Source organism: Capricornis sumatraensis, chromosome 2, assembly GCF_032405125.1.
Source record: "Capricornis sumatraensis isolate serow.1 chromosome 2, serow.2, whole genome shotgun sequence".
In the NCBI taxonomy this organism is placed as follows: Eukaryota; Metazoa; Chordata; class Mammalia; order Artiodactyla; family Bovidae; genus Capricornis; species Capricornis sumatraensis.
In genome coordinates, this window is record NC_091070.1 from 97312528 (window position 1) to 97339949 (window position 27422).

A 27422-nucleotide genomic window follows, 5' to 3' on the forward strand; every position below is an offset into this window, starting at 1 on the left:
AAAGTAAATCCTCTTGAATTTCTGTTCACTTGTTGAGAGACCTGCAACAGACACAATTACATAACTGCATAATAGTGTTCTTATTATGGGTCTGATTGAGAATTCTTAACAGGATTGGAAACACCCACTGTGGACATTAATATGTATAATTATCCTTCATGGTACATCTAGCGACTTGAAAAATTATGTCTGGGCTCTCAGAATTGCTTGTTTTCAAGTTTCTTTCCAAAACTTAAGTTACCAGAGGGCCAAATGCCAAGATTTCCTCTTGGTTCAGACCTAAATGTACAGTAATAATGATATATTTCCCAAAGCTTTAGCACAGTAAACAAACTGTCTCTGTAAGGTGATTTGCTAAATATCTGTTAAATAGCTAGTCCTGTCTCACTAAGCTTACTGATAAGTTATCGCTATTATGCTTTCTTTTTGAAATTCTTAGAATATTCTGGTTACATGGGCCACTGGACATTTTTCAACTACAGTGTGTTGTGTAAATGGTTGTAACTACATAGGACAGTCCTCTGAATGTTAGTGCCCAGTGAATTGGGTGTCCTACTTTCAAACATTGCATTTTGTGTGGTGAATGTAGTCCCACAGAGATAAGATTTCTGTATAAAATTATTCCTCAAACTTTGTGCATGGGGAATACTTTTTCATGGAAATAGTTAAGATACACAATGGAAGACTTGGAAGGTTACATTTTTTTCCTGCAAGAGTAATCTATCTTTTAACATTCATATTGCTTTTTCTTTAGATTCATATTAAGATTTCAGAATGTTGTGACCATTATTACTCCTGTTGCCCATCAGAAAACTTTGGTGTAATGTTTCAGGGAATGGCTGTAGTTTTCTCTAGCAATAAGGAGCACCCTTGAATTTGTCTTTTGAATCTGTCATGTTAGTAACTATGTGTGGCTTTTAGGTCCTTCTTTATTAAAAATGATAAGTGGGCCCACTTAAAAATTCCATAAATAACTAAATGGAAAGGAATCAATTCCATTCACTGATAACTATGACAAATGACATTCATTGATAACTATATAAAATAAAGCAAAGAGGACCACAAAAAGGTTATTATTTTCATATATTGTATTGAGTATAGTAATGGAATGGCTCTCATAAACTGGAAATTTATGTTTGATTCTAATGCCATCTTAACATTTGCTCTTGTACTTAGTGACATTTTGCCTATAAAAAAAGATCTGTCAGCAAGCCTGCTTGAGTGTCTTTTTCAGACCTATTAAAGACTCTGGTCACAAGAAATATTGCAAAGTAGCTTCACTTTTAAGAAATAGTAGTGAGATAATAGAATTAAAGCATCATAAACATGATGTGTTTGGGCACTTAGTCACTCAGTTGTGTCTGACTCTTTGAGACCCCATGGACGGTAGCCCGCCAGGCTCATCTGTCCACGGGGATTCTCCAGGCAAGAACATTGGAGTGGGTTACCATGCCCTCTTCCAGGGCACCTTCCCAACCCAGGGATCAAACTCAGGTCTCCTGCATTTTGGGCAGATTCTTTACTGTCTAAGCCATCAGGGAAACCCAATAAGCATGACACAGAATATGAATTTTGAAAGTAGAACAGTACTTCTTACTGAAAAAGCTTTCTACAAACGATATGACTCTGAATTCAACATTGTTGTGGTTTAGTCTCTAAGTTGTGTCTGACTCTTTTGTGACCCCACGGACTGGAGTCTACCAGGCTCCTATGTCCACGGGATTTCCCAGGTGAGAATACTGGAGTGGGCTGCCATTTCCTTCTCCATAATTCAACACTATCGATAGGGAATTTATCAAATGTATATAAGAACTTACAACAGGAAAGCACTAACATCAGAAAAGTTGATCAGTTTGGGGAAATCAGTCCTAGTCGTTAAAACTCAAGGAAGATCACTTAGCTCTCAGATCTAGATCCTTAAAGGAGACCCAAGGGCAACATTAGTGAGAACACAAGTCTTTTTTTTTTTTCTTTGCCAAGCCTTGCCAAGCAGGAAGAGACACAACTTTCATCTGATTTGCTGAAGGAAGAGAATTATGAAAGTTTAAAACTCTCTGATCCCTGGAATATAGCAGTTAATTCAGAACCCCAACAATATTAGACTTATGTGGTCTATTTTTATACTTGAGTAAATACTAAGGTTTCCCAATTATTTCCTGACTGACCTAAAGTTAGGAAAAGTTTAGTCTTCATGTGAAAAAATGGAACTGACTTCAAGAATGCTTTCACTTTAAACCATGTCATTTCAGCTTCAGATGTCAAGGTAAAACTATTATTGTCCAACAGTGATAGCAAACAAGAGCTCAGGACAAGACGGCAGAGTAGAAGGATCTGTGCTTACTTCCTCTCACAAAAACACCAAAATCACAACTAACTGCTGAACAACCATCATTTAAAAAGGACTAGAACCTACCAAAAAAAGACATGCTCCTTCCAAAGGAAGAAGCCACAACGAAATGGCAGGAGGGGCGCATTGGTGATTCAGTCCAGTCCCATACCCCACAGGTAGGCAACGCTCACATTGAAGAATAATTACATCACAGGATTCTCTCCCTCTGTTCTCCCACAGGAGTGAAGGTCTGAACCCACGTAGGGTTCCCCAGACTAGGGGACTGGCATCCGGAGGAGACCTCAGAGCATGTGTAACTAAATCATTTTGCTATATACCTGAAACTATAATGACATTGCAAATCAACTATATCCCAACATAAAATGATTTAAAACAAAGAAAGAAAAACATGACTCTTCCCTTTGGAGATACAGGGGTGGTAACTTACTCTTTTTGTCAGCTGAGTGTCCATCATGAAGTTGTGCACGTGCTTTTCTGCTTTGGTAAGTTCTAGCTTCCTTGCTACCACAGCTACCACCAGGGCTGTGCAACCAGCACCCTGAAAAGCAGGAGAGAAGAGAAAACCCCTAGAGTTACTATTTTTGGCCTCAGCCTCATTTAATAATGTTTTGTACTATGTACATGACTACCTAGAGATAAAAAGTAAACTGTAGTAATCGCTGTCTTCCATCAATATGACAGAAACTGCATGGCCAATAAACATAAGTAACATGCCTTTAGACTGATGTTAAAAAATGTAAAATAGGTGAACGAAGAACTAAAGCATGATGTTTGTATCGAACGTATTTTAATTATATGAAATGAATGGCAAAACATCAACTTGCTGAATTTTCAGACTTAAAAACAGAGCAAATCAGTTATACTTAAAGCCAGAGCAAAACAGAAATATATATCAGTGACTTAGCATAAATTCACAGAAAGGAAATAAGAATTATTCTCTAAAAAGTAAAATTCTATAATCTGTCAAGAAAAAACCAGCAGGTCTTCAGGATGGTCAACCGTGAAAGGTCAGGAATAGAAACAGATACACTGTATGCACAGCTTCAAACTGGTCCACGCACAGAACAGCAAGGATCGCATTAAGATATGAACCTGGACAACATACACACAGGAAATGCTAAAGGTCAGGGATAACCACCTGACTGCTCCAGATGTTTACAAGCATGAAGAAAGGCACGTGCTACCTTTATTTTGAAAAACTCAACAGTGGTCCCTTCTCTAAGTTATAGGCTATCGTACTGACCTCTTAGGAGAAGTATGATCCTGCCATGCCCCAGAGATGAAGGCCTTGCTGCTCTGGGATCAAGGTGCATGCATTCCAAGTTGTGAGGCACGAGGTCTTCGTCATTCAAAGACCAATGATTACATTCGGGGTCAGGAGGCAAAGCTGGGGCACCTATGGGAGGGCCCAGGCTAGGAAGTCCTGCTCCAGACAGAGCCTCAACCTTGGGAGAACCACAGAGAGCTGAGACTACCTAGCTGTCTAGGTACAGAGACAAAGTGAGCCACAGAAGAGGGGCACAAACAGTGAGACTTTATGGTACATGGGGATCTTGCAACAGACTGGAATCCTTTTAAACTAGTTTTAAATAGCATCCCCTTTATGTTAGCTATGATGATAGGATGCTCACTGAATAGCCCTCCAAGAGAATCTCAAATCCCCACAAGGGAACCTGGTTTTCCTCATTCTCAGTAGGTCTAAAAATCACTAGTTTTAATAGCAACTCTGCAGCCCCTTAAAACTGTGGTCTACATCTTAAATATTTAAGTTTAAGGGATTGGTTATTACTTACAGCATTTTCATATTATAAAAATAATAAAATCTTATTCCTATAATATCTAAAGACTATAAAATTTAGACAGGCAAGTTAAAAACTTGTATATGTAACTTGCTTCTAATTTTATTTTTTTAAAAGGAATTCATATTTGGAAAGCAAAGAAGCCCAACCGTGAAAAGAGCTTCTCTCTCAATGGCTGGAATACTAGTAAGTTAATTTATTCTTTGTGCTTTCCTTAACAGTCCACATTATTTATATTGAATACATATTACTTACACAAACAAATGCTCACATTTAAAGTGACAAAGTTTGTAGTTTAAGAAAACATTTAACCTAACCTTGACCTATTTTTATTAACCTTAAAAAATTCAACCTAGGAAAATGATCTTTCTTCATAATTCATACTTATGTTTTATTATGTAATTAATTATAGAATCACTTTATTTGAGTTAACAAGTATAATTTAGCCATTCATCTACTAACCAAAGAAGGAATTTTTTATCTTACTGAATGAGTTGTTACAAAGAGGGGCAAGATTGAGGACAGGTAAAGAAAATACACTGTATTGTATTACCACAATCTGATAATTACAAATATACAGAGATGGTCTTACTAACAGGGTAATGCTGATTAAATATAGTATTTCAAGAGGGTTTAAATATCTCCTTCCACCAAGCTCTGTGGAGAAATCAGTATCCTCAGAAATGAAGTGATACTGATCATATGATCAGAAAAAGAGGCCAGAGGTTTTTAGACCTACCTGGTTTCACGTTCTGATTTTAGAGATGAGGCAATTGAGGCAGAGTAAGTGATTATTCAATCATGGACTCTGACTACCATTGGTATATTTTCCACCCTTTACCCCATCTCTTAATACCTTTATCCGTATGTAAGGTCATATACATTCTTATTTGTGATCATTTCCATATCCATGACACAATATAGAGCACTGTATTTCTAAGCAAAACTTCAGCTTATTATAAACTCTTAAAGTATGAATGTTTAAAAGCTGAGCACTATGGTTAGTTACCAACATAAGGCAAAACATTATTCTTATTGTTTGAGTGGCAACTTTAAGTCAAGTTAGTTTGTGACTAGAATCTTTTAAAGGGCTCTGTGTGACTCCAACATAGAGTCACTGCTTTAAGTGAAGGAGGATATGGAGAGAAAATGGCAAGCTACATCAAGTACTCTCTATTTTAAACACAAGATAAAGAGTTTTACTTGAGTCATTTCACTTACTTATGAAGACTTTCAGGAAATAATAAACAAGGACCATAAAGGCAGAGGGTAGACAGGACGGGGTCAGTAATGTCTGAGTTGGGTTGTTAGCTATGTTGGTATTTTGGACCATGGGTAAAACTGAAGTTGCTCAGTCGTGCCCGACAGTTCTCGACACCATGGACTGTAGCCCGCCACACTCGTCTGTCCATGGAATTTTCCAGGCAAGAATACTGGAGAGGGTTGCCATTTCCTTCTCCAGGGAATCTTCCCCACCCAGGGATCACACCCAGGTCTCCCACATTGCAGGGCCCTTAGGGCCTTATAGGGCCCTAAGCTTTAACTCTCTCAGTATTGACTCTCTCTTCAGCTCGCATGGGCCATGTGTTCAATTCAGTTCGGTTCAGTTCAGTCACTCAGTCGTGTCCGACTCTTTGTGACCCCATGAATTGCAGCACGCCAGGCCTCCCTGTCCATCACCAAATCCCGGAGTTCACTCAGACTCATGTCCATCGAGTCAGTGATGCCATCCAGCCATCTCACCCTCTGTCGCCCCCTTTTCCTCCTGCCCCCAATCTCTCCCAGCATCAGAGACTTCCAATGAGTCAACTCTTTGCATGAGGTGGCCAAAGTCCTGGAGTTTCAGCTTTAGCATCATTCCCTCCAAAGAAATCCCAGGGCTGATCTTCAGAATGGACTGGTTGGATCTCCTTGCACTCCAAGGGACTCTCAAGAGTTTTTTTCCAACACCATAGTTAAAAAGCATCAATTCTTCAGTGCTCAGCTTTCTTCACAGTCCAACTCTCACATCCATACATGACCACTGGAAAAACCATAGCCTTGACTAGACAGGCCATGTGTAGACAATGAAATAAAGTGATTTTAGAGCTGCGTACTGATGAAGGAAAAGAATGGCCTTTTGAAGTATCTAAACCTATTTTGTTACCACAAAATCTCAATAAATTATAGTAAGAGAGGTTAGCCTGAATCAATGGAAGGAAGCAGTAACCACTCAGGCTAGCCATTGGTACCTATCCATGGCATGAGAACATTCGCTTGACAAGTATAGGATCACCTGTTGCATGTCTGCTCCAAGGCACTCATCAATCATGAGCAATGAGAAAGTCAAGAGCAGCAATGGCTTTTTAATAAACAGCGAATATAAAAGTAGGAAGGGCTTCAACCACTAGAGAGATAGCTATAAATGGCAGTTGGCACTATATGCTGAATATCGTTCTCTGGTGGCAGGAGGCCACTGGTGCGATTCTTCTGGAAAGAAATCAAGATCCCAACAGGAGTGGAAAATCACTGGTATCAAGTGCATTTGGAAGTTGATTTTTATTTGTGTTTATTCTTGAGCTCTGCTTTTTCCTGCTGCTGGCCCATTTCTTCCTGAGTGTTCTCTAGCTCACCAAAATTTTGTGTATTACAATTAGTATGTTTGTTGCAAAGTGCAGAAGCAAGGGAATCTGACAGTTAAGTAGTTAGTGAAACTATTGCTTATATTCCTCACTCCATGATCACACTTGTACCCCTTTAATTATATCCCAAAAGCCACTTAGAAACCTTTTTTTCCAAAGTCCTTAGCTCCTTATATGTAAGTCTTATACCTTCCAAGTTCTTAATAAATCATAAGATATTTTGATATGTATAGAATTGGATTTCAAAAAAGTAACTTTTACAATTATGCAAACTGAAGCTGGCTCAGCCCCAAAAGTTTTATAGGTTCAAAGTAAGTTCCTGCTAACACATTAATGATTACAGTAATTTAAGAAATGATGTGATATTATTGTCCACTCAGTATCTACTTCCTGAACTATTCTGTTTCATAAAGTGAATAAGAATGAATGTAAATATGCTTTTACAACATTCTCTCCAAATCTTGCCATGATCACAATGGATATAGAAACAGTTGGGACTAACATATGTTACTCTCTGAAATTAAAATCCCTGCATGCCTTTAACAAGATGAGTCATAGTTCTTTCACCAAAGTCAGAAAATGTATCCTGGTTACTTTTCTTCCATTTCATGTGTGCTATTAAGAAAAAAACTGAGCAAGTAACTAACCTGCCACTTCAAGATACTCAGAAAACTAATATGTGTGTGTGTATATATATATATAAGTATTAATGATCATTATGCTAGATTAAAGTGAGCAGACAAAAGACAATCAGAAAACATAAGCTATAGTTGAATTCCAACACCTGGAGAGTCTTAGATGCTGCCAAATTAAAATGAAGTCTCTGTACAGGAAAGGAAACCACGAAAAAATATAACCCAAAGAACAGGAGAAGATACTTGTAAATGACACAACCAAAAAGGGTTTAAACTCCAAAATATACAAAGAACTCATACCACTCAATAAGGGTTTAAACTCCAAAATATACAAAATACACAAAGGTTTTAAACTCCAAAATATACAAAGAGCTCATACAACTCAATAACAAAAAAGCAACCCAATTGGAAAATGGGCAGAAGACCTAAATAGACATTTCTCTAAAGAAGACATATAGATAGCTAATTGGCACATGAAAAGATGCTCAACATCGCTAATTATTAGAGAAACACAACTCCAAATTACAAGCTATCACCTCACACCGGTCAAAATGGCCATCATCAAAAAGTCTACAAACAATAAATGTTGGAGAGACTGTGGAGAAAAAAGAACCGTCCTATGCTGATGGTGGGAATCTAATTTGGTATAGCCATTATGGAAAATAGTATGGAGGTTTCTCAGAAAATTAAAAATAGAGCTACCACACAATCCAGCAATTCCACTCCTGAGTATGTATCCAGGCAAAGCTATAATTTGAAAAGATATATGCAGCCCTCTTTTCATAGCAGTACTATTCACAATAGCTAGGCCACGAAAGCAACCTAAATGTCCATCAGCAGATGAATGGATAAAGAAAATGTGGTGTATACACACAATGGAAAACTACTCAGCTATTAAAAGAATGAAGCAATGCATTTGCAGCAACATGGATGGACCTAGAGGTTATTAAAATAAGGGAAGTTAGAAACAGAAAGACAAATACCATATGATATCATTTATATGTGGAATCTAAAATATGGCACACTTGAACCTCTCTGGAAAACAGAGAGAGACTCACAGACAAAGAGAACAAGGGAGGGGTAGGAAGGGAAAAGGATGGACTGGGAATTTGGAGTTAGTATATGCAAACTATTCTATATACTATGGATAAACAACAAGGTCCTACGGTATAGCGCAGGGTGCTGTATGCAACCTCCTGGGATAAACCATAATGGAAAAGAGTGTAAGAAAGAATATACACATGTATATATGTAACTGAGTCATTTTGCTGTACAGCAGAAGTTAACACAATGTTGTAGATCATTCATGTTAGAAATACAGCAATAACTAAAATGTAGTGCCTTCCTCTACTGTATTCTTCTCTAATATAGCACATACATTGGAAGCCACGTCAATCCCTAGAATGTAAGGGAAGTTCAAGTAGCTTATTTTCCCCAAGATCATTTATCACATAGTTCAAAAAATTCAGAGATATGACATATTTTTACGTTAGATCACTAGTGATGCTCATCCTACAAATATACTTCTAAAATCATGTTGAAATACCACTTTGGGATCAAGCTTTAATAACTTAATATATAAGACTATGGAAATGGAAATTCCTTTAACAGCACACTGGGAAAAGGTTTTGATTCTTTCCCTATTGAAAAAAGCATCTGCCAAATATTCAATATAATAATAATGAAATTTATAATGTGGAGGGTAGTTCCAGAATACTCACCACCACAGAGAATGACTGCAAAAATTTGCTAATGTTCAAATGATTCCACTGTTAAATTATCCTTCTGTCTTACAATAGCTCCTAAAAGGTCAAGCTTCAGTTTTATAGCTGACTGATGGACTATCACTAATAAAAATTTGTTAACATACAGTTATTTTGAAAAAAAAATCATATTTTCTACCAAAAATACTCCTAAATTAATGAAATAGCTGAAAGATTACTTTCATTTTAAAATATTAACTTTTCCTTTAAAGGGAAATTGAAAACATTGCCCATTTTCCTGTCCCTGGAGTTGACTGACTCAATACCCTAGAACAATAAATATATTTTCAATGCACTTTTCTGACACAATTATTTTTTCATAAAAATGCATAAAACAAGCATTCAGCTTTAGTATTATATCCCACTGGAGTTTTACAAGATCTCTTTAGGTCATGAAAATAAACAATATTCAAAATAACTTTGAAGACAAATTCCCTCTATTAAAATGCCCCTGCCTCTGAGTATCTTCAAATACAGTTGGCCCTTGAACAAAGAGCGGGCTGGGGACACAAACCCTCCTTGCAGTTGAAAACTGAGTATAACTTATAGTATAACTTATAGTGTGCCCTCTACTCACAAATTCAATCAACCACAGATTGTGTAGTACTGTAGTATTTATTACTGAAAAATATCTGCATATAAGTGCACCCATGCAGTTCAAATCCATGTTGTTCAAGGATGAACTGTATTGTTGATAGGAGGGTAGAGGTCAGTTAAAATGTCCTCGTCCTAAGGAAGCAAGGAGAAGGTATGTGTGTGCTTTTTGAGTTCAGTGGTAAAACCTGGGTTTAGGAACCCCAACTCTCCTTTAGATTGATTTACTTGTTCAGCTCCTCCTTGTGCTTCAGTGGCTGGAAAGAAGGAAGTGGTGCATAAACCTGGTCATCAACAATGAGTCATCTCTGAGTTTAAATCTCCTTCTTAGCAATGGGGCCAAAGTGAGCACACTTATTTCAGAGACAGGAAGGGCAGCTCTTCCAATTCAAAGTGCTGATAGTTTAGAAAATTTAGGTGGAATTGTAGAGACAATGAGTTGAATACAAGAAGGTCACAACAACTTTCAGTTAAAAGCAGCTGCCTTATTTCTTAAGAAATTTTCTAGGGGAGAAGTGAAGGTCTGCTGAGGGCAATGGTGGAGAATTCAGCCTTAGGGCTGAAAAGGCCTATCATCTCTTCTGACCGTTGGGCACAAAATAGAAACTATAGTAAGAGTTTAAGGACACATTCTTTTCAATGGGCCTTTATTTGATGAGATTCAATGAACACACCTTTCCAGAATGGGAAAGACAATGAAGGACAGAAACGGTATGGACCTAACAGAAGCAGAAGAGTTTAAGAAGAGGTGACAAGAATATACAGAAGAACTGTACATAAAAGGTCTAATGACCCAGATAACCACAATGGTGTGGTCACTTACCTAGGGCCAGACATCCAGGAGTGTGAAGTCAAGTGGACCTTAGGAAACACTGCTGCTAATAAAGCTAGTGGAGGTGATGGAATTCCAGTTGAGCTATTTCAAATTCTAAAAGATGATGCTGTTATGTGCTGCACTCAGTATCCCAGCAAATTTGGAAAACTCAGCAGTGCCCACAGGACTGGAAAAGGACAATATCATTCAATCCCCAAAAAGAGCAATGCCAAAGAATGTTCAAACTACCTCACAATTGCACTCATTTGACATGCTAGCAAGATAATGGTCAAAATCCTTCAAACTAGGTTTCAGTACTATGTGAACCAATAACTTAGAAAAGTTAGAGGAACCAGAGAGCAAACTGCTAACATCCATTGGATCATAGGAAAAGCAAGATAATTACAGAAAAACATCTACTTCTGCTTCACTGACTATGCTAAAGCCTTTGACTTGTGGATCACAACAAACTGTGGAAAATTCTGAAAGAGATGGGAATACCAAACCACCTTACCTGCCCCCTGAGAAACCTGTATACAGGAATCAACAGAACCAGATGTGGAACAATGGACTGGTTCCAAATTGTGAAAGGAATATATCAAGGCTATATACTATCACTTTGCTTTTTTAACTTATATGCAGAATATATCATGTGAAATGCCAGGCTGGATGAAGCAGACGCTGGAATCAAGATTTCTGGGACAAATATCAATAACCTCAGATATGCAGATGATACCACCCTTATGGCAGAAAGTGAAGAGGAGTTAAAGAGCCTCTTGATGAAGGTGAAAGAGGAGAGTAAAAATGCTGTCTTAAAACTCAACATTCAGAAAATAAAGTTCATGGCATCCAGTCCTATCACTTCATGGCAAAAAGATGGGGAAAAAATGGAAACAGTGACAGACTTTATTTTCCTGGACTCCAAAATCACTGTGGACGGTGACTGCAGCTATGAATTAAAAGATATTTTCTCCTTGGAAGAAAAGCTATGGCAAACCTAGACAGCATATTAAAAAGCAGAGACATCACTTTGCCAACAAAAGTCCATATAGTCAAAGCTATGGTTTTCTAGTAGTCAAGTACAGATGTGAGAGTTGGACCATAAAAAAGTTGAGCACCGAGGAATTGATGCTTTTGAACTGTGATATTGCAGAAGACTCTTGAGAGTGCCCTTGGACAGCAAGGAGATCAAACCAGTCCATCCTAAAGGAAATCAACCCTAAATTCATTGGAAGAATTGTTGCTGAAGCTGAAGCTCCAACACTTTGGCCACCTGATGTGAAAAGCTGACTCACTGGAAAAGACCCTGATCCTGAGAAAGACTGAAGGCAGGAGAAGGGGGCGACAGACGATGAAATGGTTGGATGGCATCACCGACTCAATGGACATGAGTTTGAGCAAATTCCCAGAGATGGTGAAAGACAGGGAAGTCCGATGTGCTGCACTCCATGGGGTAACAAAGAGTTGGATATGATTTATAGGCTGAACAACAAGAGCAGAAAGAGCCAAAGGACAAAAAGTAAAGTAAAAACCTCTTCAGAATTATCACTTGGAATTAAACACCTCATGCCAACTTGTATAAGACAGATAAAAGATTTTCTTTTTCCTCATTCACACATGCAACACCAAGGAATGGCTTTAGTCTAGTTTTTCAAGACTCCTACTTCTACTGGCAGGGGAAAAGGAATGCTTAAACGCAGACAGGAAGTAGCAGGAACAGAATTATACTTTAGGTTTAGCTTTCTTTAATATCAGTCATTCTCTTCATATAAGCTCTGGCTAAGTTATGGTCCTTTTTCAAATATCTTCTACTGAATTAACAGCGTAGTGTTCCTACCCTTCAGGATGAAAACTATTGAACTCTGACAACTAAGATGCTATGTGACCTTGTTAAGAGTTTTTGATATCTGGTAAATTTGATGATGACAGAATTATGAAGTGTTCTTAACCTAATGTGGTGTAAAAAATGATTAAATATTTTGCTCCCTGAATAAAATTTTAAAAATTAACTACTGTGATTTTTAAATGATTATGAACCATAAAACTTTTATGCATTGCTTTTTTAAAATACAGAATTACCAATAGGATGGAAGAAGCTTAAATCACTCAAATCTGAAGTGACCTCACTTTTGTTGAGGAATCCATAGTGGACTCTGTTGAAATCTAATGTTCACTATCAATAGAGGACCTATTATTAGATAATAATCACTACCTGAAGGAATGTGAAGATATTGCTCCATATTTTAAAATAATTTATGCCAAAAAGCAGTCATCCACTCTAAATAGTTAAAGGGCCAACAAAGTTGTCATAATTTTATGGAATTAGAGAAGCAAAAATTAAAAATGAATGACTTTCATTTTAATATAAGACAAGAGATACTCTTACCAATGAGGCTGTATTCTACTCTTAAAACAATCAGGAGAATGGCATTCTATCATGTATACTATCATGTAAGAATTGAATCGCCAGTCTATGTCTGACGCAGGATACAGCATGCTTGGGGTTGGTGCATGGGGATGACCCACTGAGATGTTATGGGGAGGGAGGTGGGAGGGGGGTTCATATTTGGGAACACATGTAAGAATTAAAGATTTTAAAATTAAAAAAAAAAAACAATCATATATACTCACAGGTAAGGAAAAATGACAGCTTTCAGCTTGTGTTGCATCTTATTTACAGATATAAAATGGTAGACAGGGTAACTTTTTAAATGCTAAGCAAATCAGCTGCTTTATAATAAAGTTGGAGAGACTGAGAAACTAGTTGGTATTAACAAAAAGAGAAATTCTATGATCTAATAATGTTATTTGCCTACCTCTAGTCTAAAGAATAAAGCTAGTTAAACTTCATCCACAACAATAAATCCTCAAGTCTTCAGTGCCTCCTCTAAGAGGGGAAGGTTAGGGGATTGGAATCAAGATGGAAAGTAGTAGGATATGCAACATGTATTTTACCACAGATACATCAAGAATATATGTACAAATAGAACAGTTTTCACAGAATACCTACTGAACACTAGCAGACCTCAAACATCTGAAAGGACAAGAAAGACCTCTACAATAATCAAATAGAAAAAAGAAAAAGGAAGTGGAACAGGTTCTGTGCCTCTGGAAGGCAGTTTTGATGGTAAGTAGAAGTTCCCACAACCTGGGAAGTCCCCTCACTTCACTGCTGCTGCTGCTGCTAAGTTGCTTCAGTCATGTCTGACTCTGTGCAACCCCATGGACAGCAGCCCACCAGGCTCCCCCGTCCCTGGGATTCTCCAGGCAAGAATACTGGAGTGGGTTGCCATTTCCTTCTCCAATGCATGCATGCATGCTAAGTCATTTCAGTCATGTCTGACTCTGTGCGACCCCACGGACAGCAGCCCACCAGGCTCCTCTGTCATGGGATTCTCCAGGCAAGAATACTGGAGTGGGTTGCCATTTCCTTCTCCATCACTTCACTGGCAGGGAGATTAGCTTGGACAAAAAAGAAACTTCAGTGGTTCCGAGGAGAGCACAACAACTGGTTAGTGGCAGGACATAGGGAGACCTATACACATAGTCTGTGCGACTGCCCTGTGCACCCCAACTTGAGACACACATATGCTGGTACAGCTAGGGTCTGGGTGCTGGAACACGTAGTTTAGAAGACAGATCTATGGAGAGGGCTGCTGTTGGTGGCATGGAGACAGCCTGAGTGGGCTGGACTCTGGGAAGCAGCAACTAGGAGTGTTCAGGGAAGAACCCTGGGCTGCCATAAAAATGCAGTGCTGCTGTCAAATGGCACACAGAGGCAGGAGTGGGGCTTCCATTGTGGCCTCTTCCCCCACCTCTGGCTTTGCCTCCATGGACTCTGTGACAGGCTCCCACACAGGCAGGCCTGCACAGCCTGGCCCTTGCCCCAGTCCCCTCCCATTCGGGCAGGCTCTGGTACTCCAGCCACCACCTCGGTGGTTCTGGGAGCAGATGTCAGTGGTTGTCCATGCACAGAAGTGAGACTGAAATCACAGCTGAGATCCAGGGGCTGTGCAACTTAGGAAGCAGAGCTGAAATCTTTCCTTGTGGCTGCACAAAGTGCAGATTTACAACTTCACTGCCAGCTTTGTAAATTCAGCATCTGTGGAACATTTTAATGAACAACTTGTGCTCCTGTGGCTGGGTTGCATCTGCACACAGCAGTTGTATGTTTTGTGGGTGTGTACAACAGGGGCTGGGTCAGGCCAGGGTGTACGCTGCCTCAGTAGCACCCACAGCGGGTACAGGGGCTTGACTACTACAGTCCTGGGATCTTACTCCAGTGGATCTGTGCTGGTGGCCTTGTGAAAAACGAAGTGTGAAAGGCACCGGGGCTGATTGCCAGCATCCCATGGTTATGTTGGGGCCGAAAGCAGCGCCAACTACAATGTACTTTGTGAGCCCACAATGGGTAAAAAGTGACACAGCAGAGTATACTCATAGGTGAACAGGCCCAGAAGAAGAATACTCAGTGGCTTCTCTCCCAGTGGGAGCATGCCAATCCCACCAACTTCACAGTGCATAACAGAAACAGCTCAGAAATGGAGCTGGGGGCTTCCACTCCAATAATTAAGGAGCAGACCCTGCCCTGGATAGAGCAGTGATAACCAAAGAGCAAAGAGGAGGCCCCAGTCAATACCCAGCACTGGATCCAATCACCACAGCATCAGTCACACCTCCTATCAAGGGGATGATGGCCAGCATACACTGAGGAAAAAGGTGACAGGTATCCTTACTACAAATGGCCCTCACACCAAAAATATTAAACTCATGCAAGCTACACAGGAGCATTCCCACATAAAAATAGCCCTCAAGGACCACAATACATAATTGTTTCTCCTAAACTCACGTGCCTGCATGCTCAGTTGTATCCAACTCTTTGTGACCGATCCCATGGACTACAGCCCACCAGGCTCCTCTGTCCATACCATTTTCCAGGCAAGAATACTGGAGTGGGTTGCCAGAAAAGAAATATAAGTAAAATGAAGAAACTGAAAAACCACTTCCAAAAACTGAGAGAATTCTCCTGAAAGAACAAACAATGAAAGAGATCTATTCGGTCTAATAGTCATTGAATTCAATAAGGAGACAATGAGAATATTGAAGGAATTAAGAAAAGCTATCAATAGAAAATTTAGATTACTATAAAAAGGAAATAGAAATTATAAGGAAGAGCCAAGAGAAATTAGAGAATTCATGTGAAGAAATAAGAGCTGAACTAAAGACTATGAAAAGCAGAATTAATAATGCAGAAGAATGAATACGTGATATAGATGATAGAATAATTGAAATCACCCAATCAAGAGAGCAGACAGAAACACAAATTTTAAAAAATATGAAAGAAACATAAGCAACCTATGGGATAATATAAAGAATGCCAATCTATGCCTAGTAGGGATCTCAGAAAGAAAAGAAAGAGAAGAAAGTATTGCAAATGTATTTAAAGAAATTATGGCTGGAAACTTCTGAAACCTAAAGCAGGAAACAGATATCCAGATATAGGAAGCACAGACAGACCTACACCAAGACATATTATAATAAAAATGGCAAGATTTGAGGATAAATAGGACACACACCAATGATCAGATATTTGTGAAAAAATCAGTAAGGCAACAGAGACCCTAAATGATACAGCAGAGAACCTAGGCTTGTTAAGGACACTGTAGCTAAAAGAAGGAGAATATGCATTCTTTTCAAGTGCACTTGGGACATGCTCTAGGACTGACCACATTCTTGGGCACAAAACAAGCCTAAACAGAAATTATTTCAATCATCTTTTCTGACCGCAATGGCATGAAACTAGATATCAGCACAGAAAAAGAAATGAGAAAAAAAAACAGAAACAATTACTTAGTGACTAAACAACATGCTAGCAAAACAAAAACAAACAAAAAAATGGATCAATGATGAAATCAAAGAAGAAATTAAAAAATATCTTGAGGCAAATAACAACAAAAATACAGCCATTCAAATCCTATGGCATGCAGCAAAAGCTATTCTTGGAGGAAAATTCACATAGGCCTTCTTTAAGAAACAAGAAAAATATCAAAAAACAACCTAATCCACCACCTAAAAGAATTAGAAAAAGAACAAACAAAACCTACATTCAGCAGAAGGAAGGAGAAAACAAAGATCAGAGAGGAGATAAATAAAATAGAGATTAAAAAAATACACAAAAAAATCAATAAAACCAAGAATTCATTCTTTGAAAGGGTAAACAGAATTTCCAAACCTCTGGCCAGGCTTATAGGGTAGACAGATGACCCAAATGAAATCAACAATGAAAGAGGAGAAATAATAAGATACTGCAGAGAGAACCAAAAAAAGAGAGAATATTATGAAAAATTATAAATTGACAATCTTAAAGATTTGACAATCTCAAAGAAATGAACAACCTTTGAGAAACATATAGCCCACTGAAACTGAATCAAGAAGAAATAGATAACTTGAACGGACCAGTCACTAGAAATGAAATCAAATCAATAATAATAATTTAAAAAATCCCTAAGTGCAAAAACCCATGATCAGAAGACTTCAATGGAGAATTCTACCAAACATATAAAGAACTTATGCAATACTTCTCAAACTCTTCGAAAAGACTGAAGTGGAAGAAACACTCCTGAAGACATTCTATGACACCACTGTCACCAAAGACAATACTACAAAAGAAAATTACAAGCTAATATCTTGGTGAATATATACAGAAACATTCTCAACAAAATATTAGCAAACTGAATCTGAAAGCACATAAAAAAGGCCATAAACCATGACCAAGTTTGATTCATCCCAGGTTCACAAGGATGGTTCAACACATGCAAATTAATCAATGTGATACTCCACACCAACAAAAGGACAAAACCCATATGATCATCTCAACAGATGCAGGAAAAGCATCTGATAAAATTCAACATTCACTTATGATAAAAAAAAAAAAAATCCTGATGAAAATGTGTATAGAGTGAACATATCTCATCATAGTAAAAGCTGTTTATGACAAACCTATAGCCAATATAATACTCAAAGCTGAAAGCCTTCTTACTAAAATCTAGAACAAGACAAGGACGCCCACTCTCACCACTTCTCTTTAAAAAATATTGGCAGTCTTTAAGCACAGCAATCAGACAAAAAAAAAAAAAAAGAAATAAAATGTGTTTAAATTCATAGAGAAGAGGTAAAATAGTCATTATATGCAGATGACATGGTAAAATATATATAAAGAAAACCCTGAAGACTCCACTCAAAAACTACTAGAACTGATATACTAATTCAGCAACATAGCAGGATAAAAGATTGACATAGGGAAAATGGTTGCATTTCGTTACACTAACAATGGAATACCAAAAAGGGAATGTAAGCAATCTCTTTTAAAATCACACCAAAAAAACCCCACAAAAACTTAGGAATAAATCTCACCAAAGAGGTGAAAGACTTACATGCTGAAAATTCAAAACATTAATACAGAAAATGAAATATGATCCAAAGAAATGGAAAGATATCCCATGCTCTTGGATGGGAAGAATTAATATTTTTTAAATGGCCATACTACTGATTCAATGTGATCCCTATTAAATTACCCATGGTATTTTTCCACAGAAATAGAACAAATAATACTAAAATTTATATGGAACCACAAACTGTCAAAGCAATCCTTAGGAAAAAGAACAAAGCTGGAGGCGTAACCTTCCCAGACTCCAGACAATACTACAAGGCTGCAGTAGTCAAAATAGCATCTTATTGGCACAGAAACAGACATACAGATAATGGAACAGAATATAGAGCCCAGAAATAAACCCACACACCTACGGACAATTAATCTTCAACAAGGAGGCATGAACATACAATGAGGAAAAGACATTCTCTTTAGCAAGTGGTGCTGGCAAAGTTAGACAGTCTCATGTAAATCAGTGAAGTTAGAACACACTCTCACACTCTACACAAAAATCAACTCAAAATGGCTTAAAAACCTAAATATAAGACAAGACACCATAAAATTCCTAGAAGAGAATATAGGCAAAACATTTTCTGACATAAATTGTACCAATGTTTTCTTAAGCCAGTGCTCCAAGGCAATGGAAATAAAAGCAAAAAAAAACCCAAAGGGAGCTAATCAAACTTACAAGCTTTTGAACAGCAAAGGAAATGAAGTGAAGTGAAAGTCACTCAGTTGTGTCTGACTCTTGGTGACTCCATGGACTAGTCCATGGAATTCTCCCGGCCAGAATACTGGAGTGGGTAGCCTTTTCCTTCTCCAGGGAATCTTCCCAAACCAGGGATTGAACCCAGGTCTTCCACATTGCAGGCGGATTCTTTACCGGCTGAGCCACAAGGGAACCCTATAGCAAAGGAAACTATAAACAAAACAGCCTACAGAGTCAGAGAAAATATTTGCAAATGACACAACTGACAAGGTCTTCATCTCCAAAACATACAAACAGCTAATAAAACTTAATGAAAAAAAAAACTCAATCCAAAAATGGACACAAGAGCTAAACAGACATTTCTCCACAGAAGACATACAGATGGCCATTAGGCACATGAAAAGATGCTCAACATTGCTAATTATTAGAGAAATGCAAACTAAAACTACAATGAGGTACCACTTCACACCAGTCAGAATGGCCACCATTAAGAAGTCTACAAATAGCAAATGCTGGAGAGGGTGTAAGGAAAAGGAACTCTCATACACTATTGCTGGGAGTGTAAGTTGGTTCAGCCACTATGGAGTAGAATTGCCATATGATCTAGCAGTCCCACTCCTGGGCATATATATTTTCAAAACTATACTTTGAAAAGATACATGTATCCTTATGTATATAACAACATTATCTACAATAGCTAAGCCATGGCAACAACCTAAATGTCCATCAACAGATGAAAGGATAAAGAAGATGTGGTATAAATAGACAACGGAGGACTACTCAGCCAGAAAAAGAATGAATCAATGCCATTTGCAGCAACAAGGATGGGCCTAGAGATTACCATACTAAGTGAAGTAAGTCAGACAAAGACAAGTACCATATAATATCACTTATATGTGAAATCTGAAATACTACCCAAATCAACATATCTACAAAACAAAAACAGACTCACAGACATACAGAATACACTTGTGGTTGCCAAAGAGGCTGGGATAGGGGAGGAAGGATTAGGAGTTTGGGATTAGCAGAGGCAAACTATTATACCTTGGATGGATAAGCAATAAGGTCCTACTGTATAGCACAGGGAACTATACGATATTCAACATCCTGTGACAAATTATAACAAGACAATATAATATATGTGCATGTATAACTGAGTCACTTTCTTGTACGGAAGAAATTAACACAACATTGTAAAACAACTACACTTCAGTAGAATTCTTTTAAAAAGAGGAAGGATAGAATAATGAGGGAAAAGATAAATAATGACAACCTCAGTGGTTTTCCCTTGAAGGGTAATGAGGACTTTGTCTATTAGGCAGCTGTATAACCTTGTGTTTTTAAAATAAGACCCACGGAAAGGGAAGAGATCTTTGCTTCGTCAGCTCTAATATTAGTTAGGTCTTGACTCCTTTGATCTATCACAGCGGAATTCTTGTTCAGGCATTTTAACATATAAAACCCCTTGTTTTAGTATTTTGATAATCATCTTTACATAGCATTGTAAACACAACCTAAAATTTATTTTAAAACCTTTCCATGATTGTCTTGGATTTACAACTTACATTTCAGCCAAGGAGAAGTTATTTTTTGATAAGACCATTTGTTTCTTTCTTAGAAATATTATGGAAACTCTCTTCCCTCATGGTTTAACAATACATTTCTGCCAAGAACCATGGCAGAAATGAGCTTTCTCTTAATGTCCTTGGCTCTCCAAAGTAATTCGTGATATAAATTGTTATTTTAAATTTTTAAATTACAGTTTCATTTAGAGTTTTTAACCAATGAAATGTGAATATCTAAGATGATTCTATGAAATAATTCATTACTTTCATTAGCTTTATGAAGAAAACATGCACTGCTAATTTCTTTATGTCTACATTTTTGAAATGGGAAAGCTTTGCAGGCGTTAGCATTCAGATCAACTGTATATTACGTGCTTCAAAGTGAAACAATCACATAAGGGTATAAATTCTATCGAAATTTCATAAACGCAAGAACAAGGAAATTGAAATAGAAAAGAATACAAGGAATCACAGTGCTTCAGAGATGATGTACAAGACGGTTCAGGGCTGACCCTGCGCTCTCCCAGAGCTGCTGGGACTTGTGCTACTTTTTCAGTTTATTAAAGGCCAGAGAAACACCGAGCAGTGACTCATGAGAAACATGACAATGTACATTTTATCTAAACATGCACTGCAAAAGTGCAGGGGTAAACTGGCTGGAAGAAGAAAGAAAGAAAAATATATCAATAAAAGAGCCTGAAGTTAAAAGCAAGTCATATCTGACTTAGGCAACTCCAATGCAACAAACTGGTATTTAAATTTCATGTGATCAAAGGCAAAAAAAAAAAAAAAAAGAAAAAAGAAAAGATGTCTGACAAAACTAAAACACAGTTTATCTAAAGGAAACTAAGCTTTTATACAAACTCTGAGAAAACCACTTTTAGGAAACTAAATTTGTCAGCCACTCTCTACAGTTTTTAGGTAACCTCAATACTTAGGCTCCTGATCCTCTGGAAATTTACATGAGCTATAACCAACTTCCCAGAAGCACCCCCAGACCACTGCTTTGTGGCCTGAGTCTGTGTGAATTTGCTTGGCCAGTGGATAAAGACTATGCAACTGTATACAGTTTTGCAAATAGACTAGTCAAAGAGCACTCAATTTTTCTATATGAAGTAAACAACTTCTCATCAAGTTAATTAAGAAATGTCTGTTCTTAAGAGGGAAATGGAATGGAGCTCCTCAGATTAAGGTCAGAGGACAGCAGGGAAGACAGTGTGCACTTCCCTGCACTCAGTACCTTTGTGTCCGTATTGATCAAGCGGCTTAGAACATATTCCCTAAAAACAAGGTAAGATTACAAGTGAAACTTAAGCAAGGAAGTAGTTTGAGGCATGAAATAAAACATTTGTGCTGTCAGATGAGACTTTGCAGGAGCTGTTCTTGAGATCTTAGAGTCAGAGAAAAAAATCAAGGAACCATAAAAGTATTACAAGAGCCAGGCAAGGTTAACCTCAAACTTGGCTCTGATCCATGGTAAATGAAGCGGTTTGTACAAACCCTGAGTCATACCTGATTCAAGAATAAAAGAGTGGATGTGTTGCCAAAAACCAATGCCAAAGAAGTTGTTTCTAAGAAGCATAAGGGGAAAAACTCTGCAATCACCAGTTCTGTGTGTATAAATAGCATCATTCATGTCCCTTGTGGGCTTGTTATGGGCCCTCCAAAAATACACCCATGCAAATTTTATTTCCCAAAGCAATATAGTATATAATAATATGCCATCTTTTGAGGAAAAAGAAAGGGATCCAAGAGTAATCATAAAGGACCATATAAATTGTAATAAAAATTACTAATATTCATAAAACTGTATTTTCTTTTATAAGCAAAGAATGCTAAATTATATCTTCCACAAATGGTCATCTTGTTACAACTGATAACCTTAAAATGAGCCCCCAGATTTTATTTTCACAGCTAGCTGTTCAGTACTTCCAAGTGGGAGAAGAGTGTTCCTACTCGGTATATGTCATGGACACTCAGTCCTTTGAACAATCTTCCTAAGCAGCTGCTACAAGGGTACACACTGCCCTGGCCATGCTTCAAAGGTCCTCACTTTGAGAGCCTGCTTCTCTCGTGCCAACCTGAGGGTGGACACAGTGGATGCGTTGGGCAGAGATGCCTGGCTTGAGGCATTCTGGGAGTTTCCTGCCTACGGGGCTCCCAGTGCTAGCTCACATCCTTCCGCAGGCAGAAACCAAACCAGCACCAGGATGATGCCCTTTTCTGCAACCCAGCTGGAAAAGCAGATGAGGAATGAGGAGAACCCAAGTCACTAAAACTGGAGCCTCTGGGGCAGACATTTCACAGTTCACACCACATGGCAGTAAATTTTAGACAACTTGATACCTTTCCAATTTCTTACATCTAAAGTAAATGGTACACACCGGTCCTGGCCACATCATGGTGAGTAAGGGACCAGGAACATGTCTGAGCCTGCTCAGTGTCCCAGCAGGGCGGCATGCCATGACAGGCAGCAAACCTCACTCAAGAGCTCCACAAGATCCGGCCTCCCACTCCCAGCCCTGTGTCTCTTCCCCAATTCACTCTGGACACCCCTGACCCAGCGGCCTTGTGCCCACATACCAAGTCCCTCCCTGGCCTCACTTTTTTCATTCAAAGCTTTTCCTCTCCCTGGAATGCCCTTCCTCCCCCACACTTGGCCTGGCTACAACCCTTTCCCATCTCAGTTTCAAAGTCAACTTTCCAGGGATTTCTTTCTCTGAATAGATCCCATTCCTCTCCCTTAGTGCCCAAATCTGATCAGAAATCTTAGTCCCTCACATACTTGTCACAAACGTAATTAACAATCATTTGTTAATTATTTTTTAAAAAACGTGGTCACCGATAAGCTCCATGAACAGAGACAGTTTGTCCTTTTTTTTGCTCTATTTCTCGTTACTAGGTGAGCACTGTAATTGAGATAATAAAAAAGAAATATTCATTAAAATGATAAACACTAATTATTTAATTTAAAATGTGTTATTCTTCAATTGTTTGATACATTTCAAGATCGTTTTCATGGCCCACATTTTATAGATGAGGAAAGTACATTTCAGAGAAGAGGATTTCATTTAAGTTCACCTGGAAAGTTGGAAATGGCAGAATACAGACTTAAAGAAATTCTTGACCTTGAAGCTGAAGCTCTAAGATCAAATTTGCTCATCACAAAGAGCAAAGCCAGCAGCACTCTCTCCTCAATGGAGCTTCATGATGCAAATTATGATGGAAACTGTTAACCCACGTACCTACTGTCAATTAACCTTTGACAAAGGAGGTAAGAATATATACTGGGACAAAGTGTCTTCAGCAAGTGGTGTTGGGAAAGATGGACAGCCCCATGTAAATAAATTAAATTAGAACATATCCTTATACCATGCACAAAAATCAACACAGAATCATTTAAAGACCTAAATAGGAGACACGACACCATAAAACTCCTAGAAGAGAACATAGGCAAAATCTTCTCTGACATAAATCATACCAGTTTTCTTAGGGCAGTCTCTCAAGGCAGTAGAAATAAAAACAAAAACAAATGGGACCTAATCAAACTTAAAAGTTTTTGCAGAACAAGGAAAACCATAAACAGAAGGAAAAGATAACCTACAGCAGGGAAGAAAATATTTGCAAACAGTGCCACCAACAAATGAACCTATCGGTGAAACAGAACCACGGACGTAGAGAACAGGCTTGTGGTGGCCAAGGGGGAAGGGTTTGGGAGAGGGGTGGAGAGGGAGGCTGGGGTTAGAAGATATGAGCTCATATAGAGAGTGGATAAACAACAAGGTCCTACCGTGCAGCACAGGGAACTATATTCAATATCCTATGATAAACCACTGAATTACTTTGCTGTACAGCAGTAATTAACAACACAGTAAAACAACTATATTTCATTTAAATTAAAAAAGGATGAAAACTGTTGATGTTCTCTTTCAACAGAAAATTTACTTATGTATGCTGCCTTTCTGCTGTTGGGAAATCAAATATTTTACCATGACTTTACACATAGATGGAATGGACTAAGTGCCTTCCTGAGTATTCATAAAAGAGATGGACAGTGAAAAGCCACTTACCATAATCCCAGTGAGCAAACAGACTCCTTTCCCACAGTATGTGTTAGGCACCATGTCACCATAACCGATGGAGAGAAAAGTTATTGATATCAACCACATTGCTCCAAGGAAGTTGCTAGTAACATCCTGTTGATCATGGTACCTGAAAAATAGCAAACAAAGCCAGTCTTTTATAATTAATCTAGAGGAGGGCCGCCAAGGGCAGTTTGACTCAATCCAGTGAATTTACTAAGTGGCTTCTACAAAATGCTCTATTTAGAGGTTTTCACAGCTCACTATTATAAGTAAAATTGGGGTTCTACCTAAGCAATGTGAAAGACATCAGGATTTCTTCAACTTTAAAAATAATTTGAAAGGGAAGCTGCAAAATATGAAAATAGCTTTTGTTACTGGTGTTAGTTGACTAATGCACATTTATCTCTGAGTCCTGTTCTTGCTTTGCTCACAAAAGTGTCCTCCTTCCTCGATGATCACTAATGTGCCCAATATGTAGGATCATACGTGATCACCAAATCTCCTCCCTCGCCTCTGTATCAGGAGGAGCCATGGTGTCCCCTTTGCTATCTGCTTCCCTAGTGGGCCAATTTTGACCCTTCAAAATCAATTCAGTCAGGAGCTTCTTCTGTCTGTTTTTCTCCCAGCCCCTCCCGGGGGCTCCCTCCCACAGGACTAGACTGTAATTGTCCTGTACTAGTTGTCCTCCTTGAAGATGGGAAAAATATCTTTGATTGCACAGTCCACACCCAGAACTAGAGCTTAATGTAAGTCATTGCCTCACGAGTTACACACACAGAGTTTGTATTCAAAAGGAGAGGTATGTAGTTTATCCTGGTTATCCTAGAAGGTGTCAAGTTTTTCTAGTGAGGAAGAAGGTTTTTATATCAGAAAGAGATATCCTATAATGTTTTGCTTGAATTACTAGTATTAAACAGTAACCTGGGCCCCTCGTGGGGCACTACTATCCTTCACGCATACAAGCGTGAGGCCATGCCAGTTGTCACCTGGGAGGAACTTGCCCTGGATGTTTGCTCTGCACAGTCGTGGGCAGGGTGGCAGCCATGGGCATTCTGTACTCTCCACTCTACTTGTGTTAAGGACCACCCTTTCTTCCCAGCTCCCACAGACCACTGGGAACAGCTTCCCCTCACTTGTTTCTTGGTCTCCAAAGCATGCTGATAACCCCCGAGCTGGCATTCACTCAGTTCTGCCTTTCAGCTCAACCATCTGTCTGTGTAGTCAGAGGTGTGGAGACAAGCAGCCTCCGCATGACCTGAGCCCCAGGATTGATCCCATATACAACCTACATCGTGCCATTACATTCTCTGAGATTTCTTTTTTCTGTTCTTTATCTCATGCCAAGACTTCTGCCATAAACCAAAGTGCAGAAAGGTTAGAAAGTATAAGCTTTCCCCTGTAGTCCTGACCCTTTGACAGTGGAGACAGTGGGTCTTATCTCTGTTTGCTTCCAAACAAGAGAGAAGCTAAGAAATGGTATTTACTATTACATTGGCTAGGAAAGAGAGAGCTCTGGCTGGAGTAAGTAGAAGCCCAGAGCAAGGAGGTGTGATGGCATCGCCCTATCTCCTGAAAGAAAAGGAAAGGGCAGGTATGCAGCAGCCAGCCCTGCTGAGCAGCATGCTGCGAGTCTCTTGTGGCAGGAGGGCAGCAGCCTCACCACTCTGCTCCAGGAAGCAGCCATCGTGACTCAGAGGCAGAGTCCCCTCTTCCTAGGATGGCTGAGTGGAGAGGCTGCCTCTGCCAGAAGGGAGGCCAAGATGTAGTCCTCATATTAGACAGACAGATAGATAGACAGGCAGATAGATACCCGTGCTCAGTCATGCCTAACACTTTGCGACCTTATGGACTGTAGTCCACCAGACTCCTCTGTCCATGGGATTTCTCAGGCAAGAATACTGGAGTGGGCTGCCATTTCCTTTTCTAGCGGATCTTCCCCAACCAGGGATCGGACCCATGTCTCCTGCATCTCCTGCACCGAAGGCAGATTCTTTACCTTTGCACCACCAGGAAGACTTACTCCTCATATTACTCAATCACTAAAAAACAAATGAAATAATGCCATTTGCAGTGACGTGGGTGGGCCTAGAGATTGTCACACTAAGTAAAGTAAGTCTGACAGAGAAAGACAAATATCATATGATATTGCTTATACATGGAATCTAAAAAAAAAAATGAAACAAATGCACTTGTTTACAAAACAGAAACAGACACAAAACACAAATTTATGGTTATGAAAGAGGCGGGTAGGAGAGGGGTAATTTAGGAGTTTGGGATTAACAGATACATACTATCATAAATAAAATAGATAAATAATAAGGCCTACCATAAATAGCATTAATAAAGAACATACATAGTAGGGAACTATAATAGTCTATAACAGGAAAGAATCTGAAAAAAAAAAACATAGGTATGTATAACTGAATCACTTTGGTATACACTTGAAACTAATACAACACTGTAAGTCAACTAAACTTCAATTTTTTTATTTTAAAGATGTATTCCTAACTTTCAAGGAAGATAGATGAGTGCACTTCCTGTGAGAAACTCTGATAAATAACATGCACATAAAAGCAGAGTGATGTGATACGTGTGAGAGTTCAGCTACGCGTGGGCTCCCAGGCTCTGTGGGCTACTCGGGGAGGCTGCGATGCCTGTGTGATGGGGGTGCCATGGGAGAATGTGGTTTCTATTTCAAAAAGGACCCTCAGAAGTACGCTTTGGATTATAACCCACTCACAATATTGAGGCTTTCTATGAACAGTCCTCATCAAGCAATTTCCTGAAACAGAGAATACATTACCTCGGCATGAGTGTAGGCTACACAAGAGAGGGGAGGCAAAAGCTTCACGTCCTATTCAATCTTCAACTGTGACACAAAGTTTCTTCCTAACAAAGCACAATTTACATAAAGATCTGATACGTTTAAGAGCTGATGGCCCTGATTCCTTGATGCAGATGAATTATTTGTTGAGCCCTCTTTATGTCTTTAGCACTTAACTTGCATTTTCTTGTTTTACAGTCTTTGGCTGAAACAGCTATGGTCTTTACCCATTAT

General features: G+C 38.8%; 1 protein-coding gene across 1 annotated transcript in view; it reads right to left on the bottom strand.

Annotated features, from left to right (window-relative positions):
- Nucleotides 1-27422, bottom strand: part of KCNN2 (potassium calcium-activated channel subfamily N member 2) — a 168813-nt gene that overhangs the window by 15445 nt on the left and 125946 nt on the right. Inside the window, exons 5-6 of the mRNA XM_068965522.1 lie at nucleotides 24350-24491; nucleotides 2778-2888 (exon numbers count right to left, since the gene is read on the bottom strand). Of these exons, the coding sequence (XP_068821623.1) occupies nucleotides 2778-2888; nucleotides 24350-24491 (253 nt within the window). The remainder of the gene's footprint in view (nucleotides 1-2777; nucleotides 2889-24349; nucleotides 24492-27422) is intronic.